The following is an 18,551-nucleotide window of genomic DNA, read 5'->3' as shown; positions in this document are numbered from 1 at the left end:
TAATATATCCAATTGTTAGTAATCTCTTGTTCAAAAAACTATTTCAGAATTCTTCTTCTTTTTCACCCCTTTCCATATTAATATTGAAGCCAAAGATTAAATGGTAACTTGAATCAGTATGATTGTAATATAACGATCCCTCATTCCTAATCACCTTTATGGATACAATTTCTCGGTAAATTTGATAACAATTTTTCTATAACTCTCCTCTTTTTGTTCAATTTCAGTTTTCTTTCTTTTCTAAATATTAACACTCTCACACCTGCTGATTAGTACTCAATAATCAGATGCTTGACTCTATTCCACATTCCCTACTTTTTCAAACTATTTAGACTAATGCCATTATACGTGTTTCTTTGGAACGCCAATATCAAAATCTATAGTGCACTTCTTACATACGTTCTGGTGTGATTTGATTACGGTTTGCTAAAAGAACCAAAGGGGTGCCAATCAGGAAGAAAGCACATATGCTCTAATATAGATAATACCCAGGTACCAACATATAATAGTAGTCTGTGTATAACACACTATCCGAAATCTACAAGGTCAAACAAAGAGAATAAGCGTGATGGATAATACCCATTAGACAAAGGAAGACAGGAGGAAGGTTTCCCGCAACCACAGGACCTTCTCCCTCCTCACTACAAGAGTAACTCGATCTGAGTTGACACGAAGAAAAGAAAAGTGGAGGGAAACAAATGCACAGCGTGTTTGCTAGAAAGACGAGGGAAGGGATTAGAGGAATAAAATGAGGCGAGGGTGTTTCAGGTTACTTACTGGCAAGTAGCAACAGTTGCAATAGTCTTTCCCCTTGAAAGAACATTATTTGTCTGGGAGTGGGTTTTCGAATCATATTTCTGTGTGTCTAATAGAATTTCAAGGAGCGCATCCTCCAAACAATTTGGACTTGCTTTTTTTTTTTTCTTTTCCATTTTCCAAGAAAAAACATAATTAATCAAACATTAATTTCCAGAATAGGTAATTATACAAGATCTCTTAACTTTTTCCGAATTATTCGTATGAAAAGAAAAAAAGACGATAGAATGTACTGATGTTAGATTATAAGCCGTCCTTACAGTGTTTTTTGAGTCTAGCACTTTTCTGTTGCCATGGTGATAAACCAACTTTATCTGCACATAAAGAAGAATTGAGGCAAGAATGTTAATGTTAGATTATCTTAACTTTGATATTACTTTAACTCATTGTAAATACATATATGTAAAGTACAATAATATGCTCCAACTATATGAATTATTCCCACTAAATATAGATAAGTCTTGCTATTTTCTTTCCTTTCTCTTTCTCTCTTTATTCAAGTATATCCTTTGTGATATATAATATTGATAAGTACACAATTATAGTTTATTTCTTCATACTTTTTACTGATAGTATCTTACAACTCCATGCTGTTATTAACAATCTTGCTTTCTTTATGTAACTTGTTAATTTTCGTTATTCATTTTTACTATACAATAGCTGATTATAAGATAAGACTAACCAATATGTACTATGGAGATCAAGAACGTAATTCTTGCTTTTTTTTTTTCTTTTGTTCCTAAAAATACCAAGAGGAATAAAATAACAAAAACAAAAAAAAAAATGTAAACAAACTTTGTAAACAAATACCAAAATAAAATGGATTATTATTATACTAATCAATATCACTTACAAAAAAAGGGTTTCGGAATAACATATCTGCTGAGTAAGTATATATATATATATATATATATAACCACAGAAATTTATCATATCTGACTAATAATTATCTTCCTTTTAGAAGTAACAATTTTCCAATCTACTTTTAGCATTATATAAAAAATAGACATACGCCCTAATAATTTGAAATGTCTGACAAAATTTTAACGAATGGAGACCCAGTATTAGAAAATTTGGTAACTAACCCAACTATTGAGGCACCAAAAGAAATTAAGGTAGACGAAGTTAAATTACAAAGAGTAGCTAGACCATTAAGACATGTCAAGAACATTCCAGTGAAGGCACAAGTATTCCATTCTGATAAGGGTCCTATCACTTTTTCTTATGAAAACAAAATTAAATTACCCATCCCTAAAAACAAGCTGGTGGTAGATGTAAATTATGTAGGTTTAAATCCTGTAGATCTGAAAATTAAAAATGGTTACACGCAGGCAATATATGGTGAGGTAGGTTTAGGAAGAGAATACAGTGGAGTTATCACCCATGTGGGTGAAAACTTAACAGATAAATGGAGCGAAGGTGATGAAGTCTTTGGTATTTATTTCCATCCACATCTAGCTAAAGGTGCACTTCAAACAGCTATTTTAGTGAATCCAAATGAAGATCCAATTTTACTAAGACCTGAAAATGTAGATCCAAGGGAAGCAGCTGGTGCATTATTTGTTTTAGGTACAGCTTTTAACATTTTGGATAAGTTAGATAAAAGAGGCTATTTAAAACAAGATTCTAATGTTTTAATTAATGGTGGGACAAGTTCTGTTGGGATGTGTGCGATTCAATTATTAAAAAGATATTATCAATTAACCAAGAAAATCGTTGTAATCACGACTGGTTCCTCTGCAGAAGCTTTGAGAACATTTTATACTGATTTGGAAGGGGAAATAATATATGTTGATTATTTGAAATGTAGAGGGAAATCTAGTAAACCTTTAAGAGCTATGATAGAAGAACAAAGGACAACCGTATTTGATCCTACAACAGGGGATGAAATAAAAATTCAATACCTACAAGGGAAATTTGATATTGTTTTAGATTTTGTTGGAGGTTACGACATTGTAGCTCATTCATCCTATCTAATTCATAAAAATGGTGCATACTTAACAACAGTAGGCGATTATGTTGCCAATTATAAGACTGATGTTTATAATCAATGGGATAACCCTAAGGCCAATATGCGAAAAGCTTTCGGTTCTCTACTCTACTCCTATGATTATACTCATTTTTATTTTGATCCTAATGCCAAAACTGCAGCAAAAAACGACTGGATCAATAAATGTGGTGAATTCTTAAAGACTGGTGTAGTTACATGCAGAATTGATAAGGTGTATAATTGGAATGATATTGATGAAGCGATTTCATATATGAAAACACAAAGAGCCCAAGGTAAACTAATATTAAAGGTTGAAAGATTCTAAAAATACAGCTAATAGGTCGAGGATCTTGTTAAATACTTTTTTTGCAGCATTCTTAATTCTTAAATAAGTTGTAGTTAATCAAAGAAAGACAATATTAAATCTGTAAACCCATTATATAATTAACAAAATCATTTTACAGTTTCGCTTACAATCTTTACTATCAGCATAATCTTCTTATAATCCTATTTTTCTTCCTCCTTGATCAAATAGCCCATGCCAATTTAAAAACCTTTCCAATAATGTTCTACCTTTTTCTTTTTTCTTTTTCTTTTTTTTTTTTAAATTACATTCAATGCGAAGTGATTAAAACCAAAAAATTTTAGATAAAAAATTTAGATGATATCCAAAAAAAAAAGTATAATAAAAAACATGTCGATGAGATAAGTCATCTTAGGCTCACATCCTACCCACAAGTCACCCTTGTAGATGGGGCATGGTTGTTAACATTCTCACCATCTTTAATGACAGAATCCCAGGGTCCACAAAACTTTAATAATAAATCTGAGTTAAAAACTACAGAAGAAAATTCTAAAATGACTTCAAATAGCATAAAATTATTAGCAGGTAATTCTCATCCTGAATTGGCTGAACTTATTTCCAAAAGGTTAGGTATTCCGTTATGTAAAGTTGGTGTGTATCAATATTCCAATAAGGAAACTTCCGTAACTATTGGTGAAAGTATTCGTGATGAAGATGTCTACATCATTCAAACAGGGATCGGTCAAGAAGAAATTAATGATTTTTTAATGGAATTATTAATTTTAATCCATGCATGTAAGACAGCCTCTGCTAGAAGAATTACAGCCGTTATTCCAAATTTTCCATATGCCAGACAAGATAGAAAAGATAAATCTCGTGCCCCTATCACTGCCAAATTAGTTGCTAACCTATTAGAAACAGCAGGTTGTGATAATGTTGTTACCATGGATTTACATGCATCTCAGATCCAAGGTTTCTTCCACATCCCAGTTGATAACTTATATGCAGAACCAAGTTTCTTGAACTATATGAAGTTAAAGGTTGATTTGGACAATGCCATTTTAGTGTCCCCCGATGCAGGTGGTGCTAAGAGAGTTGCTTCATTAGCTGATAAGATGGATTTAAATTTTGCCCTAATTCACAAGGAAAGACAGAAGGCCAATGAAGTTTCTAGAATGGTACTTGTTGGTGATGTTACTGGTAAGACATGCTTATTAGTCGATGATATGGCTGACACTTGTGGTACTTTAGTGAAAGCTTGTGATACTTTATTGGAACATGGTGCCAAAGAAGTTTTCGCTATTGTTACACACGGTATATTTTCTGGTGATGCTAGAGAAAAATTAAGCAACAGTAGATTAACTAAAATCATTTGTTCTAATACTGTACCTGTAGAATTAGATTTGCCTGTTGTTGATCAAGTAGATATAAGTCCGACCTTAGCAGAGGCTATCAGAAGATTACATAATGGTGAATCTGTTTCTTACTTGTTTAATTACGCACCACCAGTATAATCATAACGAAAATAACAAAATTGAAAGTGAGAAAAAAATAATCAAAACATTATTTTTAAGAGTTAGGTTTATTTTTGTCTGTGCATACCCAGACAGGTTTAGTTATATGCTCACTCTTATTAATATTATGCTTCTCTATTTATAACATATATTTAATTAGATATTTTTTGCAAAAATGAAAAACAGAGATTAATTATTATAACATAAAAAATATAGGTAGTAATCACTAGTCATCATTCAAACCAATACGTAGTCCTCAAGATATAATATTATAATATAGTCAGAGCAAAAGTAGGTTACTTCATCATAAAACTTCCCAATAAGGATTTTCTCTTATTAGTCTTGTGTGTACTTTTATCATCATCTAGTTTATTATCGTTAAGTGGAACAATAAAGTTTGAATCTCTTTCTGAAATGTGACTAAATATATTATGAACTGCCATATCATTTATCTCATTATACTCATGCTCTTTGTTTAACCTTCGCAGTTTTTTCTCTTCTAACTCTCTTATATAATCATCTTTTTTTATTAAATTTTCAATTCTTTTTTCATATTTATCTTTACTCTGTGGCTTAATATCTGATACACTAACTATTTCTTCTACTTCACTACTGGATTTATCTCTAATCTCACATTTCTCATTATAATGGAAATTGTTTCCAAATACTTCCTTATAAAACAATACATATGCAGTCGTCTGATTATTTTTATCTCCAATAAATTTAAGGACCGTACTTTCTCCAACTGATTCTACAGTTTCATCATCGAACAATAACCACCCATACTGTGAACTTTTACATATGGATATATAATGTCCATGTCTTGAGCTAACTCCCATATGAACTACAACCGAAGTTAATTCATATCTTTTGTAAACTTTATTACCACAACTCATACTAGAAGAAACATCTAGAATTAGAGGATAAACAATTTTGTTAAACAATTTTACATTAGTTCCTAATTCTTCAGAATATTCAAACCTCTTTAAATGTAAAATCAAAATATGTGGTAGCATATCTATTGTAACAGATCTTTCCGCTTCTTGGAGCGAATTACATTGGTTGCAATAAAATTTATTTGAGCCCTTCAAAAACTCGCTTTGTTTGTAGTCATTAAACAACTCTTGAATACTGATATTCTCATCTTCATTTATTAATTCAATAGGAAAGTCTAAAAACGATTCGATATTTGATGTCTTACTGTCACAGGTTAAGCATTTTATAGTGCTTTTCATAAAACCTTTGAATTGGTCCTCGATAAAATTTATAAAGTTTGCAGGTACATAGTTAGAACCTCCCTCATGATTAATAGTTTTTAAATAGTCATCTATGCTATTTAGAATAAAACTTAATAATTCGTGTGCATCCTGCTGGGATGATGTTCGAAATAAAATATTTTCTTTCTTTAAGATCTGCATAAATTGTAATGGAGACACAATCCCTGTAAGCCTATCATTTTCAGTAATACATTCGAAAATATCTTTTAGTCCATTATAAATATTTGGTTTAGCCGATACATTCACCATATAATCAATATTTATAATAGGACCATGTATCAGTGCTGATTTTTTCCTCTTTTCACTAGTAAAATTATTAATGGAAAAATCAGAATTACGAATACCATTATTATCTTTTAATAAGGTAGTTTGATCGGGATTCAACAATTTTTCTATATTTGTATCAGATAACTTTGAAGATGGCGTCAATAATTGACTTTCAGATCGTATTGTTGAAATAGAAGAGGTTACAATAAAAGATGATTCAGTGGAGGTGATTGGAAAACAATTACTTCTGCCAACAATGATCCTCTGACAGCCTTCATGTAACTTTTCAGTTGCATAATCAGCTTTCATAACAGTGGAGTGAGCTGGTCCAATGTCATCCGCATATATATTCGCACTTAAATCTTTAACAACAGATTTATTATTAGGATCTTTACTGTTATATGTTTCTGGAGATAAACTTTTATTTTTTTTATGTTTAGAAAAAAAGTTAAATGAAGATGATTTAGTTTGGTTCTGATCTACTATATTATCGCTAATATTATTCATTATAGGCTTTTCCTTATTTACTTTAGTACTATTGTCTGATTCAACACAGTTTACTTGTTTATCATTTTGACACTTGTCCTTTTCCTTTATAATAGTTTGAAAACTCTCCATAGTAAAATATCTTTTTTTTCTTCCATCCATACTTCGCTTTCTATGTCTTCTTAATGTATTTACACTACCATTATTATTGCAATTATTATGACTATTTGTAGGTGTACTACTATCACGAATAAAGCCATTAGTTAAATGCAAAGGAAACGATAAAATAATAGCACGAAATGAATCTAAATAAAATAAACATTGTAAAACTGAATTACAGTAACAAGTGTTACCAAAATTTTCGTATCCAAATACTTTATTTGAACCATCACCAAATGGTAAATAATGACTATTTAACAATGGAATAGATGCATGAACTGTTTGTTGATCAACTGAGGAGTGAAAATAACATTTTTCAGTACTATAATAATCAGAATCTTGTTCTTTAGAATCTGAACCTTTAACTGTAGTCAAATCTAAATTTTTAGTAAAGATAATATTGTCCGAATCAATTATAGTTCTTGGTATAATATGATCAAGTTTAATATCATTATTTGTATGTTTATATGTTACTTCTTTACTCTCTTTAGTTCTATTGTAATACTCTTCCTTCTTATTGATAAGTAACAGCTTTTTAAAATGCATAATTGAGCAAGTAATTAATGTACCAATTGGTAAAAAAGGATATAACTTTTTTTATTTTATTTTATTTTTTTTTTGTTGACCTAAATTCTTTTGATCTATGGGAAATAAATTGCAATTGAATAACTAATATCTTAAACAACAATATGGAATATTAATAGTAATTGATAATTTTGACAAATATATTAAAATATATATTTTTAAATAACTTATTAACTCGACCTAAAGAGCTATGAAACTTTTATTTATTGAATCAGTGAAGGTTATGGAAAATCATAAAAAACTTATAAACCTATGCTATGACTATTTTATATTTCAAAAAAACACTAAACAGAAGGGCAAAGCAGGCAAATAAGAACGAGAAAGGGAATAAAAAGCTATGTCAGAGACATAGGTCGCAAAAGTTCTGCGTTAATATTTCTTAAATTACAGGATATCAATTAGAATGGAATACAATTGTAACTACGCCATAGTCTTAAATATATTCTTGATCCCTATGTAAATAAAAGGGTCAACATCTAAATTAGAAACATAGAAAAACAAAAAACAAAATAAAAGAAAAGAAAAGAAAAGAAAAGAAAAGTGTTTTCCAGAGAATTAGACTGTATATACCTCATTCACCTTAGTCCTGTTGCATCTTGTCTCTTGCAACACCCATCTTAACAGCAATAAATCGAAATCCCAAAACTCAGGGAAACTCAACAAAATTATAAAAAACTTGCTAGAGAGGAAACCAAATGGAACATTTAGCAAGATCAATCAAAAAACTCCCGCAACATAATAAAAACAAAATAGAAAAAAAAAAAAGAAAGAAACGTAATTATCCATAAACAATAAATCTATCAGAAACAATAAAAAACAATAACCCGCTATTTCCATTGTTTTCTTTTCCCCTTCGCTTTTTGTCTTTGTTTTAATTCTTCAGATCTTCTTTCCTTTTTCAGAATACGTAAGCCTGGAATAAAATAAGATACGTATAAAGTATTCATTATCAAATATATTAAACATAGATATAGATGCATATATTCAAGGGTATATGGTTTACAGTATGTATAATTTTTCAAATGTTGGGGTACACTAACAAATATATTTACATTAACATGAATTGAAGAAGGTAATGCGATTAGATGGGTAGTTTAATATGATTCCAGATTTAAAAAATAGTCATGATAATAACAACAACAACAATTATAATAATACTAATAATAAAAATAACATATAATTATGCACATTTATTCATCTTCCTCCCTTGGATCACCTATACCATCTTCATATATTGCAAATACACATTCTGCTTCTGGTAGACATGGAGAATCAACTACTTTACAAAACCTTTGACATCCACGTCCTTTTTTAAATGCCAGCCTTGTTGTAGATGAATGTGCCATAATGTTACCACCAATTGGTTTTTTAGGATCCGGATTGAAGCTCATTGCACCATCCACTTGTGCAACAACCTGATTTGTTACTACTACAGCAACACCAAATTGATCTGCTAATCTTTGTAATGCTCTCATAAACTTGGCTAAATGCATCTGTCTTGCACTCAACTCTCCACGACCAGCAAAATCAGTTCTGTATAATGCCATTACAGAGTCAACAATAATTAAAGAAAATCTGGACTCACTCATCATTTGGGCTGCTGCATCTAATAGCCTTAACTGATGATCAGCGTTGTACGCTCTAGCATATGCAACATTGTTCAAGGCATCGTCAGGATCCAACCCAAACCTCTGTGCAATTGAAACTAGTCTAATAGGTCTAAATGTACCCTCCGTATCAATATAAAGACATTTACCTTCACCGCCACCAATATCTAATGGGATTTGACAGGTGACAGCTAAGGTGTGACAGAGTTGTGATTTACCGGTTCTAAACTCGCCAAACAATTCTGTGATAGACCCAGTTTCAATGCCACCACCAAGCAAAGTATCCAAATTCTTTGAACCTGTCGTCAAACATATCATCTCTGATCTTCTCATATGGAAATCTGCTGCTGTAACAAATCCCATTGGAACCAAACGGGCAGCTTCATTCAATAGCTTATCTGCCTTAGCTTCCGATATACCCTTAATTTCCAACAGAGCTTTACGTGGAGCATAAGCTACTGCCTCTACCGTATGTAAACCATTCTCTCTCAATTTCTTCAAATCTGTGGTAGTAATCCCATTAACTTGTAACTTTTCTAGGGGAACAAACGATACTAGTGCTACATCCTCTTCTCCTTCCCCTCCTCCTCCCTCTTTTCCATGTTCATCATACTCTTTAACACCTGCCCCTGTTAATTCAGGATGTTGGTCTGTTATACCACCTAATGATTGCTGTGGTTCTAAAAGATGGTTTTCAGCTTGATCTGGATCTTCAAAATTTTGTTCAGGTTGTGTTTGGTCTCTTGGAGCTGTAGACATTAAAGACAATGATGGTTCTACTTGAGATGCACTCATACCTGACCTAAGCTAATAGTTCTATTGTTTGTTTTGTGGTTCTGTTTTATCTTTCCTTTATTCTATCTAATTACGGTATTATTGTAGCAATGATATCAGTATTTCTCAAACCTCATAAAGGTGGCAATAGGAAACTGAGCCCGTACTTGTTTTACGCGTTATTTCAGGAAATAACATTTCTGTATTTTATTCAAGCAACTTTCGCGTTTCTATTTATACTTACAACACACAAAGAAAAGAAATCACCAAAAAAAAAAAAAAAACTTTTTATTTTTTTGTCCTTTACTTTTAAGTTTCGAGAAAATAAAACCAAAAAATAAAAATAAAAAAAGAAAATAGAACAGGAATCAAAAATTTCTAAATCGGGGATCTTTTCCCAATTTGAGAATACTCAAAACTGATAAAAAAAATTTCCCTAAAACGTAATTTTTTCTGCCATGCTGGCCATTGATTTCTTTTTTGATGGAAAAAAAAAAGAATTCTTGAAAAAGTGACTTTTTGTGGATGTGTGGGTGCATGTATGGTTTGCTCAAAAAATCGTGAAATATGACAATGCAAACTATCATATTTTTTAAATCTTTTTGAACGAAAATAAATTCAGCTGATATAATTTGGTACGACAACCATCCTTCAAAGCGTCTTGCTCTTTTTATTCTCGTACTCTTTTTCTTTTCTTTTCTATGTTTAGAAGAGCATTCCCTTTTCCCTTTGTAAATTTGCCACTACTTTGTGAAATGGAAGAAGTTTAAAATAAAAAAAAAAGAACAAACTACTTATATATTACAAAACGGGGTTCATGTTGACAAGTTAATCCCTTTAGATACATATATATCATTCGTTAAGATCAATTAACATCATTTGAATTGACAAAATATATTCAAACTATTTGCAATAACAGGGTCAATATTATTTATTCCTTTTTGTAAGTGAAAAAAAAAACTAACAGCATAACACATAAGAAGCCAAAAACAAAAAACCTTTATTTTTTTATTTCTACTTTGATAATCAATATTTCATCTATAAAAAATAACAAAAATATAATATTCCACAATGTCTGATCCAAGTTCTATTAACGGTGGTATTGTATTGGCTATGGCAGGTAAGGACTGTGTTGCCATTGCGTGTGATTTACGTCTAGGAAATCAATCACTTGGTGTGTCTAATAATTTTGAGAAAATATCTAATTTTGGTCATGTCTTTTTAGGCATAACAGGCTTAGCTACAGATGTGATTACACTAAATCAAGTGTTCCGTTATAAAACTAACATATATAAACTTAAAGAAGATAGACCTATTGAACCAGAAACTTTTACACAACTGGTTTCCTCTACATTGTATGAAAAGAGATTTGGTCCTTATTTTGTTGGTCCTGTAGTAGCTGGGATAAATTCAAAAACAGGAAAACCATTCATTGCAGGTTTCGATTTGATTGGTTGTATAGATGAAGCTAAAGATTTTATAGTAAGTGGTACTGCATCTGACCAATTATTCGGTATGTGTGAATCATTATATGAACCAAATTTAGAGGCGGATGATTTATTTGAAACTATTAGTCAGTCTTTGTTGAATGCTGCTGACCGTGATGCATTATCTGGGTGGGGGGCTGTTGTTTATATCATAAAGAAAGATAAAGTCACAAAAAGATATTTAAAAATGAGACAAGATTAAATTAAAGTAATTTTCCGTACATTTTCTGTAATTACACACACACATACACCATATATATATATATTAGAATATAACTCCGAAAAATTATATACCTACCATTTCAATAGGTTAAGACATGAAACCTTTTTCTTATAAAATATTCATGCCATTAAACCAGTTCCCATCTTTTTATTAAACTATTTGTATTTTATGGAATTTTCAAAAAGTAAAAGAAAAGAAAAAAAGGAAACTTGGTAATTCTTCTGTTCCAATATATATATATAATAGAAAATAAAAAGTTACTCAATAACCTACCAGCATACCTTATTGTCACTATAAAAACACAAGTACTTCCATTCATACCGTTATGTTAGAGATTGATCAAAATCGAAGAAACAGAGAATTTCTGAGGTTTTTTGGTGCCTCTGCCATCTCCTTAATATTTGCAAAATTAACACGTAGAACTTTACTCAGTTTGAAATGTATGTAATAATATAGAAAATTGTCTATATATGTTTAGCAACAATTACTAACAAATAAACTGTTCACTTCCCTTTTCATTTATTTTTGCTTATTTATTTTGCAATTGCAACTTTGAAATTATAGACAATCCAAATGTTTTTCAATCAAATATAAGAATTCCAATTCATCATCATAATACCCTAGGACTACAAGCAATTACATTATCTATAGGATTGTCAACAGGTATTTTTTCAATGGTGCTTTTTGGAACATGCTGGATTGCAGATATTGACTCTATCGACGAATTCACTACTGGATTCAGAAAATTACTAAAACCATTGAATACAAGAAATAATGTAATGAATCACCAAGATAAGTTTTCCCTTACTGATGATCAACAGAGTTTAATAGAAATATGGGACTCTTTGACAAAATAATTTAACCATACTGTATTATTATATTTTACACATAACCTTATTCTCCTTTTGTAAATACGCACTTTTATTATATAATGTACCAATATTCAACCTCCTCCTATCCTAAACTCTTTTATAATGATTGTCACCATAATAGTTATTTTTTAATATATTTTCCTTTTGAGAAATTTGAAAAAAATAAATAAAATCCGATCTTGAATCAAAAAATAATATTTTTGTATACATGTGGTCATCATTGCCAGTCACAAAGCTATTAGAAAACGCTCAACATTTACAATTAAAAAACGAACTACGAAGTATATATATACCAACATATTAAATTGTTATATTCTGTCAATTTATTTTTTAGATTATTTTTTTTATTTCCTTAATATTCAATTTCTTTAGTTTATGGGCTGATCTTTTTTTTGTCTTATTATTGCATAAGAATCTATCCGAACCATGAATAAAGATAATATAGAACAACAAAACAATAATGTATCAAAACCAAGTAGGTCAATAACACCTCATTATAATACTAGTAATATAAGGAATTCTATATATAATACATCTAATAATGCTATCATGAATTCTAACACTGATCTTAATAATGATCACTCTAATAAAAAATCTTTGGTACTTGCAACTTCATTTTCACGAACAAAAAGAAATGAACCTCACAATATTATGTCTCCACAATTAAATATGACCTCCCCAATTAGTCCCTATTCTACAGGCCTTCCTAAGACTAGCATTACAAAAAGTCGACAAAATTTGAAATTAGAAATAGAACAGTTAGAAAACGAATTATTTAAACTCCGAAGTAAGAAACAGGATACAGAAAAATTTAGAGACACTTCAGAGACGGCTATATTTAGTGCAACTTATTCCACTGAACATTTACAAAAACATTCACAAAGAATTCGTACTAATACCCAAATAAGAGAAATCGATATGAACCTTAAGAAATTAGAAAGACAATTAGAAACCTTAAAATCTCAATACAAGGCTGTGAAAGATAACTATTCATCACTTAATTCAATTAGTGATCATGAAGATTCTTCTTCCGAAGATCATTTGGAAAATACTAATAACAAATACGTAAAATCAATTAACATAAACGAAACCAATGCCATTGATACTAATAACAGACCACATAATTTTTTTGATATTGGTAGTACTACTCTGCGTAATATATCTTCAAGAAGTAGTTCATTTGATCCTGATGATTGTAAATCTATAGAATCAAAAAATAATCAAGAATCAAATGTATTCATTATTCCAAAAATGGAAGCCTCAAAACAATCTCTTCCTGAAGCGAGTTTAATCAAAAATAAAAAAAGCCCAATAAAAGCCATTACCAACACTCATCCAGTAAAAGATAAGATGGAAACAGCAACTTTAGAAAGTGCTACTTGGTATATTAGTGATTATATGGAAAGTTTACAAGAAAATGATATCTCCAAGGAATTTATTCTAGAAAAATCAAATAATCTAATCAAAATTTTGAAAGATCACCCAGAAATCAGAAATGATCTAGTACTAACATCATTTATGAAGACAATTAAGAATCATTTTCTTCGTGACGACTGTTTGATAAGCGCTACTACATATAGAGTATGTCGATATTTGATTAATGGACCTGAATTCATTAAAATCTTATTTAATATGAATATTGAGACCTTTCTAGAAAAGTCTCTTATGAAGGACAATAAGTTTCAAGTAGAGAAGGAGCAAGCACTAAAGTTAATACAAAGAATGTCAGAATATGAGAATGGTATAACTACAAAAATTACACAGATATTAATTAATTGTATTGAAAGGAATAACGATATTTTAAAAGTTCTTTTTGTGGAAACATTATTAGAATTTTGCATTAAATCTCCTAAGATTGTCAACAAGTGCCAGGGCATTCATATTCTAAGTAAGCTATTACAAGAATGTAGTTCTTTCGAACTTTCTTCAGTTATATTAGACACAATTTTAAGTTTGATGGAATATCCAGCAACAAGGATATATTATATTGACGATTTTGATATTACAGTACTTTCATCTGTATTTTCTGATATGAACACAAAAAAGACTTTAAATATCGAGAAATTACAATCTATCACTATATTAATAACCAAAGCATTGAAAAATTATGCAGGATTTATGTTGTATTGTATGAACAACTTTAAACCCTTGAAGGATTTGTTGATATTTTTTCAGGTACCTCTTTGTGCTCATTATTTAATAGATATTTTTCTTGATATTTTAACGATTAAACCATTATCCTTAAAAGGAAGAGCAAAAAATGCAATTTTTAATGCTAAAACTTCAGAAATTCTTAAAGGTTCTGTTCCAAGCAATCAAGTGTTAGCTATAACGTTGGAAGTACTGAGCAGATGCAAATTTGAAAATTATCTGATTGATTTAATCAACTGCACTTTAGGAGAGGATTCGCATACTACAATGTCAACAAAGGCACGATTATTACTAAGTGAATATCTAAATTTGAGGTCCAACTTATTAAATGTTAGCTCCTTACCCAGTTTAAAAAAAACACATAATACGGATGTGTCTAAAAATCAAGAAATCTTTCAATTTTGCAAAACTGTTAACAAGTTAAACAGAGGGAGAAATACAATAGGTATGGGTGATATAGACAGTAAAGAGCAAATTAGACAGTATACAAAGTCCGTTAAAACTAATTCATTAGTTACAAATGTAGATGACCTAAGGTTTAGAAAAATGGTTTTGGACAGCAAAGTACTTCAGACTAAAGATTTTTCTCATTGGAATTGGGATGTAATTCAAGAATTACTTGAGGGACCACTGATGAATAAAAGACAATTGGAAGAATTGGCAAGATCCACAAAATTTATTCGGAGATTACTAGTATTTTATAGGCCTCTTAGATTAAGATTTTCTAACATTGATAAAGGAACACGATTGGCACAAAAGTACATTCAAGTAGGTTGTAAATTTTTTAAAGTGTTAACAAGAAACCCTGAAGGGCTGAAAATCTTTCTTGAAGATACTAAGATAGTTCCACAATTAGCGTCATTACTATACCGTGCTATGGAAGGAAATACTAATGATAATATTTTTAGTGAGGAAACCTTAAAAACTAAGATTGTAGATGGTTATTTTAAATTCGTTGGTGTGTTAACCGAAACGTTAAGTGGGATCAAGATTTTAACAAAATGGAATTTTTTTACTGTGATATACAAGATGTTTCAAGAGGAATCTTTCATTGGAATGAAGTTTCTTTTATTGACTCTTCCAGAACTAAATCTTGTTTATTCAGTGCATTGTAGGGTTATATTTGGGAAAGCATTAACTGCAACCAACAAGAAACTTAGAATAAAGGCAACAAAAATTATAGGTGACAGATTGAACAACTTAAATAAGCATGATTATAATCTTTATGATTCAAACACAGTTACCAAACTTCAAAAATTGAAATTAGAACTATTGACAAGACAACTATACGATTTATCTTCTTCTGTGGTAGCTATTGCTGACAAAGCTCTATACGAATATATTTTAAACGATGATGCATCTATTAATACTAAAATATCTATCAAGAAGTTCCTCAACCAAATGGTATTTATAGGATCGCCTATATTGTTCGAATTATTAAGTAAACCATTGGGCTTTAAAATGTTAGACGAAATTGATTTTGTGGAGAAAGAAAGAAAATCATGGCTTCTCACTAAGAATAGAGAGTATGTTATTATTATGGAGCAGTTTTTATCCAATGGTCAGTCATCACTTTCTATATTCAATTCAACAAGATACAATGTTGGTGATAAATTGCCGTTGCATTTCTATGAGAGTCTTTCTAAGACAGAAGGCGGAATATCTTTATTAACTCAGTCGGGTGACTTATTAAAATGTATTAATGTTATAAAAAAATATGTGGATACATTAGATGGTGGTAGACACAAAGATATCGATCCAACCACAATCAAGAGCATGTTATGGTGTTTAGGTTACATTGGTTCAACTGTACTTGGTATTTCGTTGTTGGACAATTATTCCATTGTAACAGATATCGTTCGTATCGCTTATGATTCTGACATTACGAGTATTAAGTTTACAGCATTCTTTGTATTGGGGTTAATTAATAAGACATGTGAAGGTTATGAAATCTTGGATGAATTAGATTGGAATTGTACACTGAGTATTATGGGAAAACCTGTAGGAGTTTCATTACCTTCCAAGTTGGATAAATTCTTAGCATTTAAAGAAAAAGCATGGACAAGCGATGTGGCATATAAAGAAGAGACTTTTGAATACAACTTATCAACTAATAAATTGATATGTGATAGCAACACTAAGATCACAAATTATTGCCTTGATGAATTATTAGATAATCAATATTATTCTCAAAGAACTGTTAAAAAAAAGAATTAAACGTTAATTTAATTTATATTATATGCTATATATCTACATAAATACATATTCATACATGCATATATATAAGTGTATTCTTTTATGATTGTCCTTCTAAATCTTTATGTAATAAAGGTATCTCTTTCATAAAGTTATAACTCTCCCTTAAAGATGGTGTTATATCCTCATTATCTTCATTATTATTACTATTATTTTCATGGATCTCATCATCTATCATATCATCCATATTTGAAAAATTTTTATCATTTGAATATTTGTTACAAATCTCTATTATCCTGTCATTATACTTTTGTAACGCAGGAACAATTCGAATAGCTTCCTCAGATAACATGGGAGGGTATATAGTGTTGTTGTTGTTGTTAGCAGTATTATTAGCGTTATTACTATCTATTTCTGATTCATTGAATATCGATTTAATTAAATCATCATGTTCTAAATTTTCCAATATACGTAAGGTACTAGATATTTTTCGTAGAAATGTTGCTGAAAGTTTCTCTAGACCAGCTAATTGCCTTTGATTTTCATCATATTTAGACAATTCTCTTTGATATTTATTGACTAATGGTGGTTTCTTAGACATAGTTAATCTATCTGAAATTATTTTGTTTCTTTATACCTTGCTTATTCTTCTTTTCTATTGTATTCTAAGTTTATTGATTTAATAATGCCAATTATTGGAACTATGTTTTAATAAGATGTTTAAATTTATAGTTATTGATTTATTTTATTCGATTTAACTTAGTTTCCGTATATATGGAGAAAGCTACTTTCTTCTTCTATATCTATATCTATGTCTTTATAATCTACATCAAAAATACTATTAATATTTGCACTAACCAAAATTTATTATTTTATCAACCCTGAACAGTTTACATTATATTATTCTAGGGTATTATTAAAAAAATCAAAAATATCTCTTTTAGCCCTTAAAACTCAAGTAGGGTTACTATTTATTTTCTAAATGTGTTTTTCTTCCTTTTTCTCTCCACGATTAGACAACTACACAAATTGTCAGTGAGTACAAAAGTTTTACTTCCCACAGTCACAGTTTTTCTTTTATTTTTTATTTTTTTTTTTTTTTTAAAAAAATTTCCACATTTATTCAAAAACAGAAAAACTGGGATATGTGGAAAATCACAAAAATTGTGGGACAGAGTCAACACAAAATTAAGAAGAACCAAGAAAAAGGGATACCGGTATTCTCGAAAAAAAAAAAAAAAAGAGTCACCGACAAATTTCTTTCTCGTTTTTTCTTCTTCTTTCCCTAAAAATGAGTGTTACAAAAAAAAAACACTGATAGCCGGAAACGGAGAAAAATTGTTGTTCAATATTTTCCTGTAGAATTACAAACCCTAATCTCCAATACAATCATTTTCCTTAATTGAAAACAATATATTGTTATAACCCTATTTATACTATTAAAAGAGAGCACAAACTACTTTAGTAATTTTCCAATGGTTGCTTTTTCAGCAATAAAAAGAGCATTATAACCCTAAGTTTTCTTTAATAAAACGATAGTCCTTGGTTGTTTATTTTATCCCTTTAACAGTAAGTAGACTTTTGTATTCCATTGAACCCTAGATTCTCTTTTCCCCTTATGAATTTTGGAAAATTGACCAATTTGAACGATGACTCTTATCGTTTAAGAGGGAATTGAAAGAAATATACATACTAGGGAATTAAACTGAAAAAAAGTGGTGGTGAATAAAATATTCTATCGTTACATACAGATTCTTGCCATTGTTGTAAGAATTTGTTTGTAGCAGTAGTAATAATAGTAGTATCATCTTTTTCATAGTAACATTTAACTTACTCCTTTTTT

At 30.0% G+C, this 18,551-nt stretch overlaps 8 protein-coding genes across 8 annotated transcripts; 5 read left to right on the top strand and 3 right to left on the bottom strand.

Annotated features, from left to right (window-relative positions):
* Positions 1 to 1,844: 1,844 nt before the first annotated feature.
* Positions 1,845 to 3,131, top strand: PWA37_001727 (uncharacterized protein; the record flags this gene model as incomplete). Its single annotated transcript, XM_064858345.1, has 1 exon — positions 1,845 to 3,131. One exon carries the CDS (start codon positions 1,845 to 1,847, stop codon positions 3,129 to 3,131), a length of 1,287 nt encoding a protein of 428 aa, XP_064715052.1.
* A 461-nt stretch (positions 3,132 to 3,592) lies between these two features.
* On the top strand, positions 3,593 to 4,624 carry PRS2 (ribose phosphate diphosphokinase subunit PRS2; the record flags this gene model as incomplete). The annotated part of the gene is made up of 1 exon (XM_064858344.1): positions 3,593 to 4,624. The coding sequence occupies one exon, from the start codon at positions 3,593 to 3,595 to the stop codon at positions 4,622 to 4,624; it is 1,032 nt and encodes a 343-aa protein (XP_064715051.1).
* A 296-nt stretch (positions 4,625 to 4,920) lies between these two features.
* Positions 4,921 to 7,359, bottom strand: UBP9 (putative ubiquitin-specific protease UBP9; the record flags this gene model as incomplete). The annotated part of the gene is made up of 1 exon (XM_064858343.1): positions 4,921 to 7,359. The coding sequence occupies one exon, from the start codon at positions 7,357 to 7,359 to the stop codon at positions 4,921 to 4,923; it is 2,439 nt and encodes an 812-aa protein (XP_064715050.1).
* A 1,229-nt stretch (positions 7,360 to 8,588) lies between these two features.
* RAD51 (recombinase RAD51) lies at positions 8,589 to 9,800 on the bottom strand (the record flags this gene model as incomplete). The annotated part of the gene is made up of 1 exon (XM_064858342.1): positions 8,589 to 9,800. One exon carries the CDS (start codon positions 9,798 to 9,800, stop codon positions 8,589 to 8,591), a length of 1,212 nt encoding a protein of 403 aa, XP_064715049.1.
* Positions 9,801 to 10,850: 1,050 nt separating this feature from the next.
* PUP3 (proteasome core particle subunit beta 3) lies at positions 10,851 to 11,468 on the top strand (the record flags this gene model as incomplete). Its single annotated transcript, XM_064858341.1, has 1 exon — positions 10,851 to 11,468. The coding sequence occupies one exon, from the start codon at positions 10,851 to 10,853 to the stop codon at positions 11,466 to 11,468; it is 618 nt and encodes a 205-aa protein (XP_064715048.1).
* Positions 11,469 to 12,163: 695 nt separating this feature from the next.
* Positions 12,164 to 12,346, top strand: PWA37_001722 (uncharacterized protein; the record flags this gene model as incomplete). Its single annotated transcript, XM_064858340.1, has 1 exon — positions 12,164 to 12,346. The coding sequence occupies one exon, from the start codon at positions 12,164 to 12,166 to the stop codon at positions 12,344 to 12,346; it is 183 nt and encodes a 60-aa protein (XP_064715047.1).
* Positions 12,347 to 12,787: 441 nt separating this feature from the next.
* Positions 12,788 to 16,729, top strand: TSC11 (TORC2 complex subunit TSC11; the record flags this gene model as incomplete). The annotated part of the gene is made up of 1 exon (XM_064858339.1): positions 12,788 to 16,729. One exon carries the CDS (start codon positions 12,788 to 12,790, stop codon positions 16,727 to 16,729), a length of 3,942 nt encoding a protein of 1,313 aa, XP_064715046.1.
* Positions 16,730 to 16,808: 79 nt separating this feature from the next.
* On the bottom strand, positions 16,809 to 18,470 carry IES5 (Ies5p; the record flags this gene model as incomplete). The annotated part of the gene is made up of 2 exons (XM_064858338.1): positions 16,809 to 17,320; positions 18,458 to 18,470. The coding sequence occupies 2 exons, from the start codon at positions 18,468 to 18,470 to the stop codon at positions 16,809 to 16,811; spliced, it is 525 nt and encodes a 174-aa protein (XP_064715045.1).
* Positions 18,471 to 18,551: the final 81 nt, after the last annotated feature.

This window comes from Arxiozyma heterogenica, assembly GCF_036370985.1.
Source record: "Arxiozyma heterogenica strain weizmannii chromosome Unknown scaffold_17, whole genome shotgun sequence".
In the NCBI taxonomy this organism is placed as follows: Eukaryota; Fungi; Ascomycota; class Saccharomycetes; order Saccharomycetales; family Saccharomycetaceae; genus Arxiozyma; species Arxiozyma heterogenica.
Note: the sequence above shows the minus strand (reverse complement) of the source record. Positions and strands in the feature narration are given on the sequence as shown.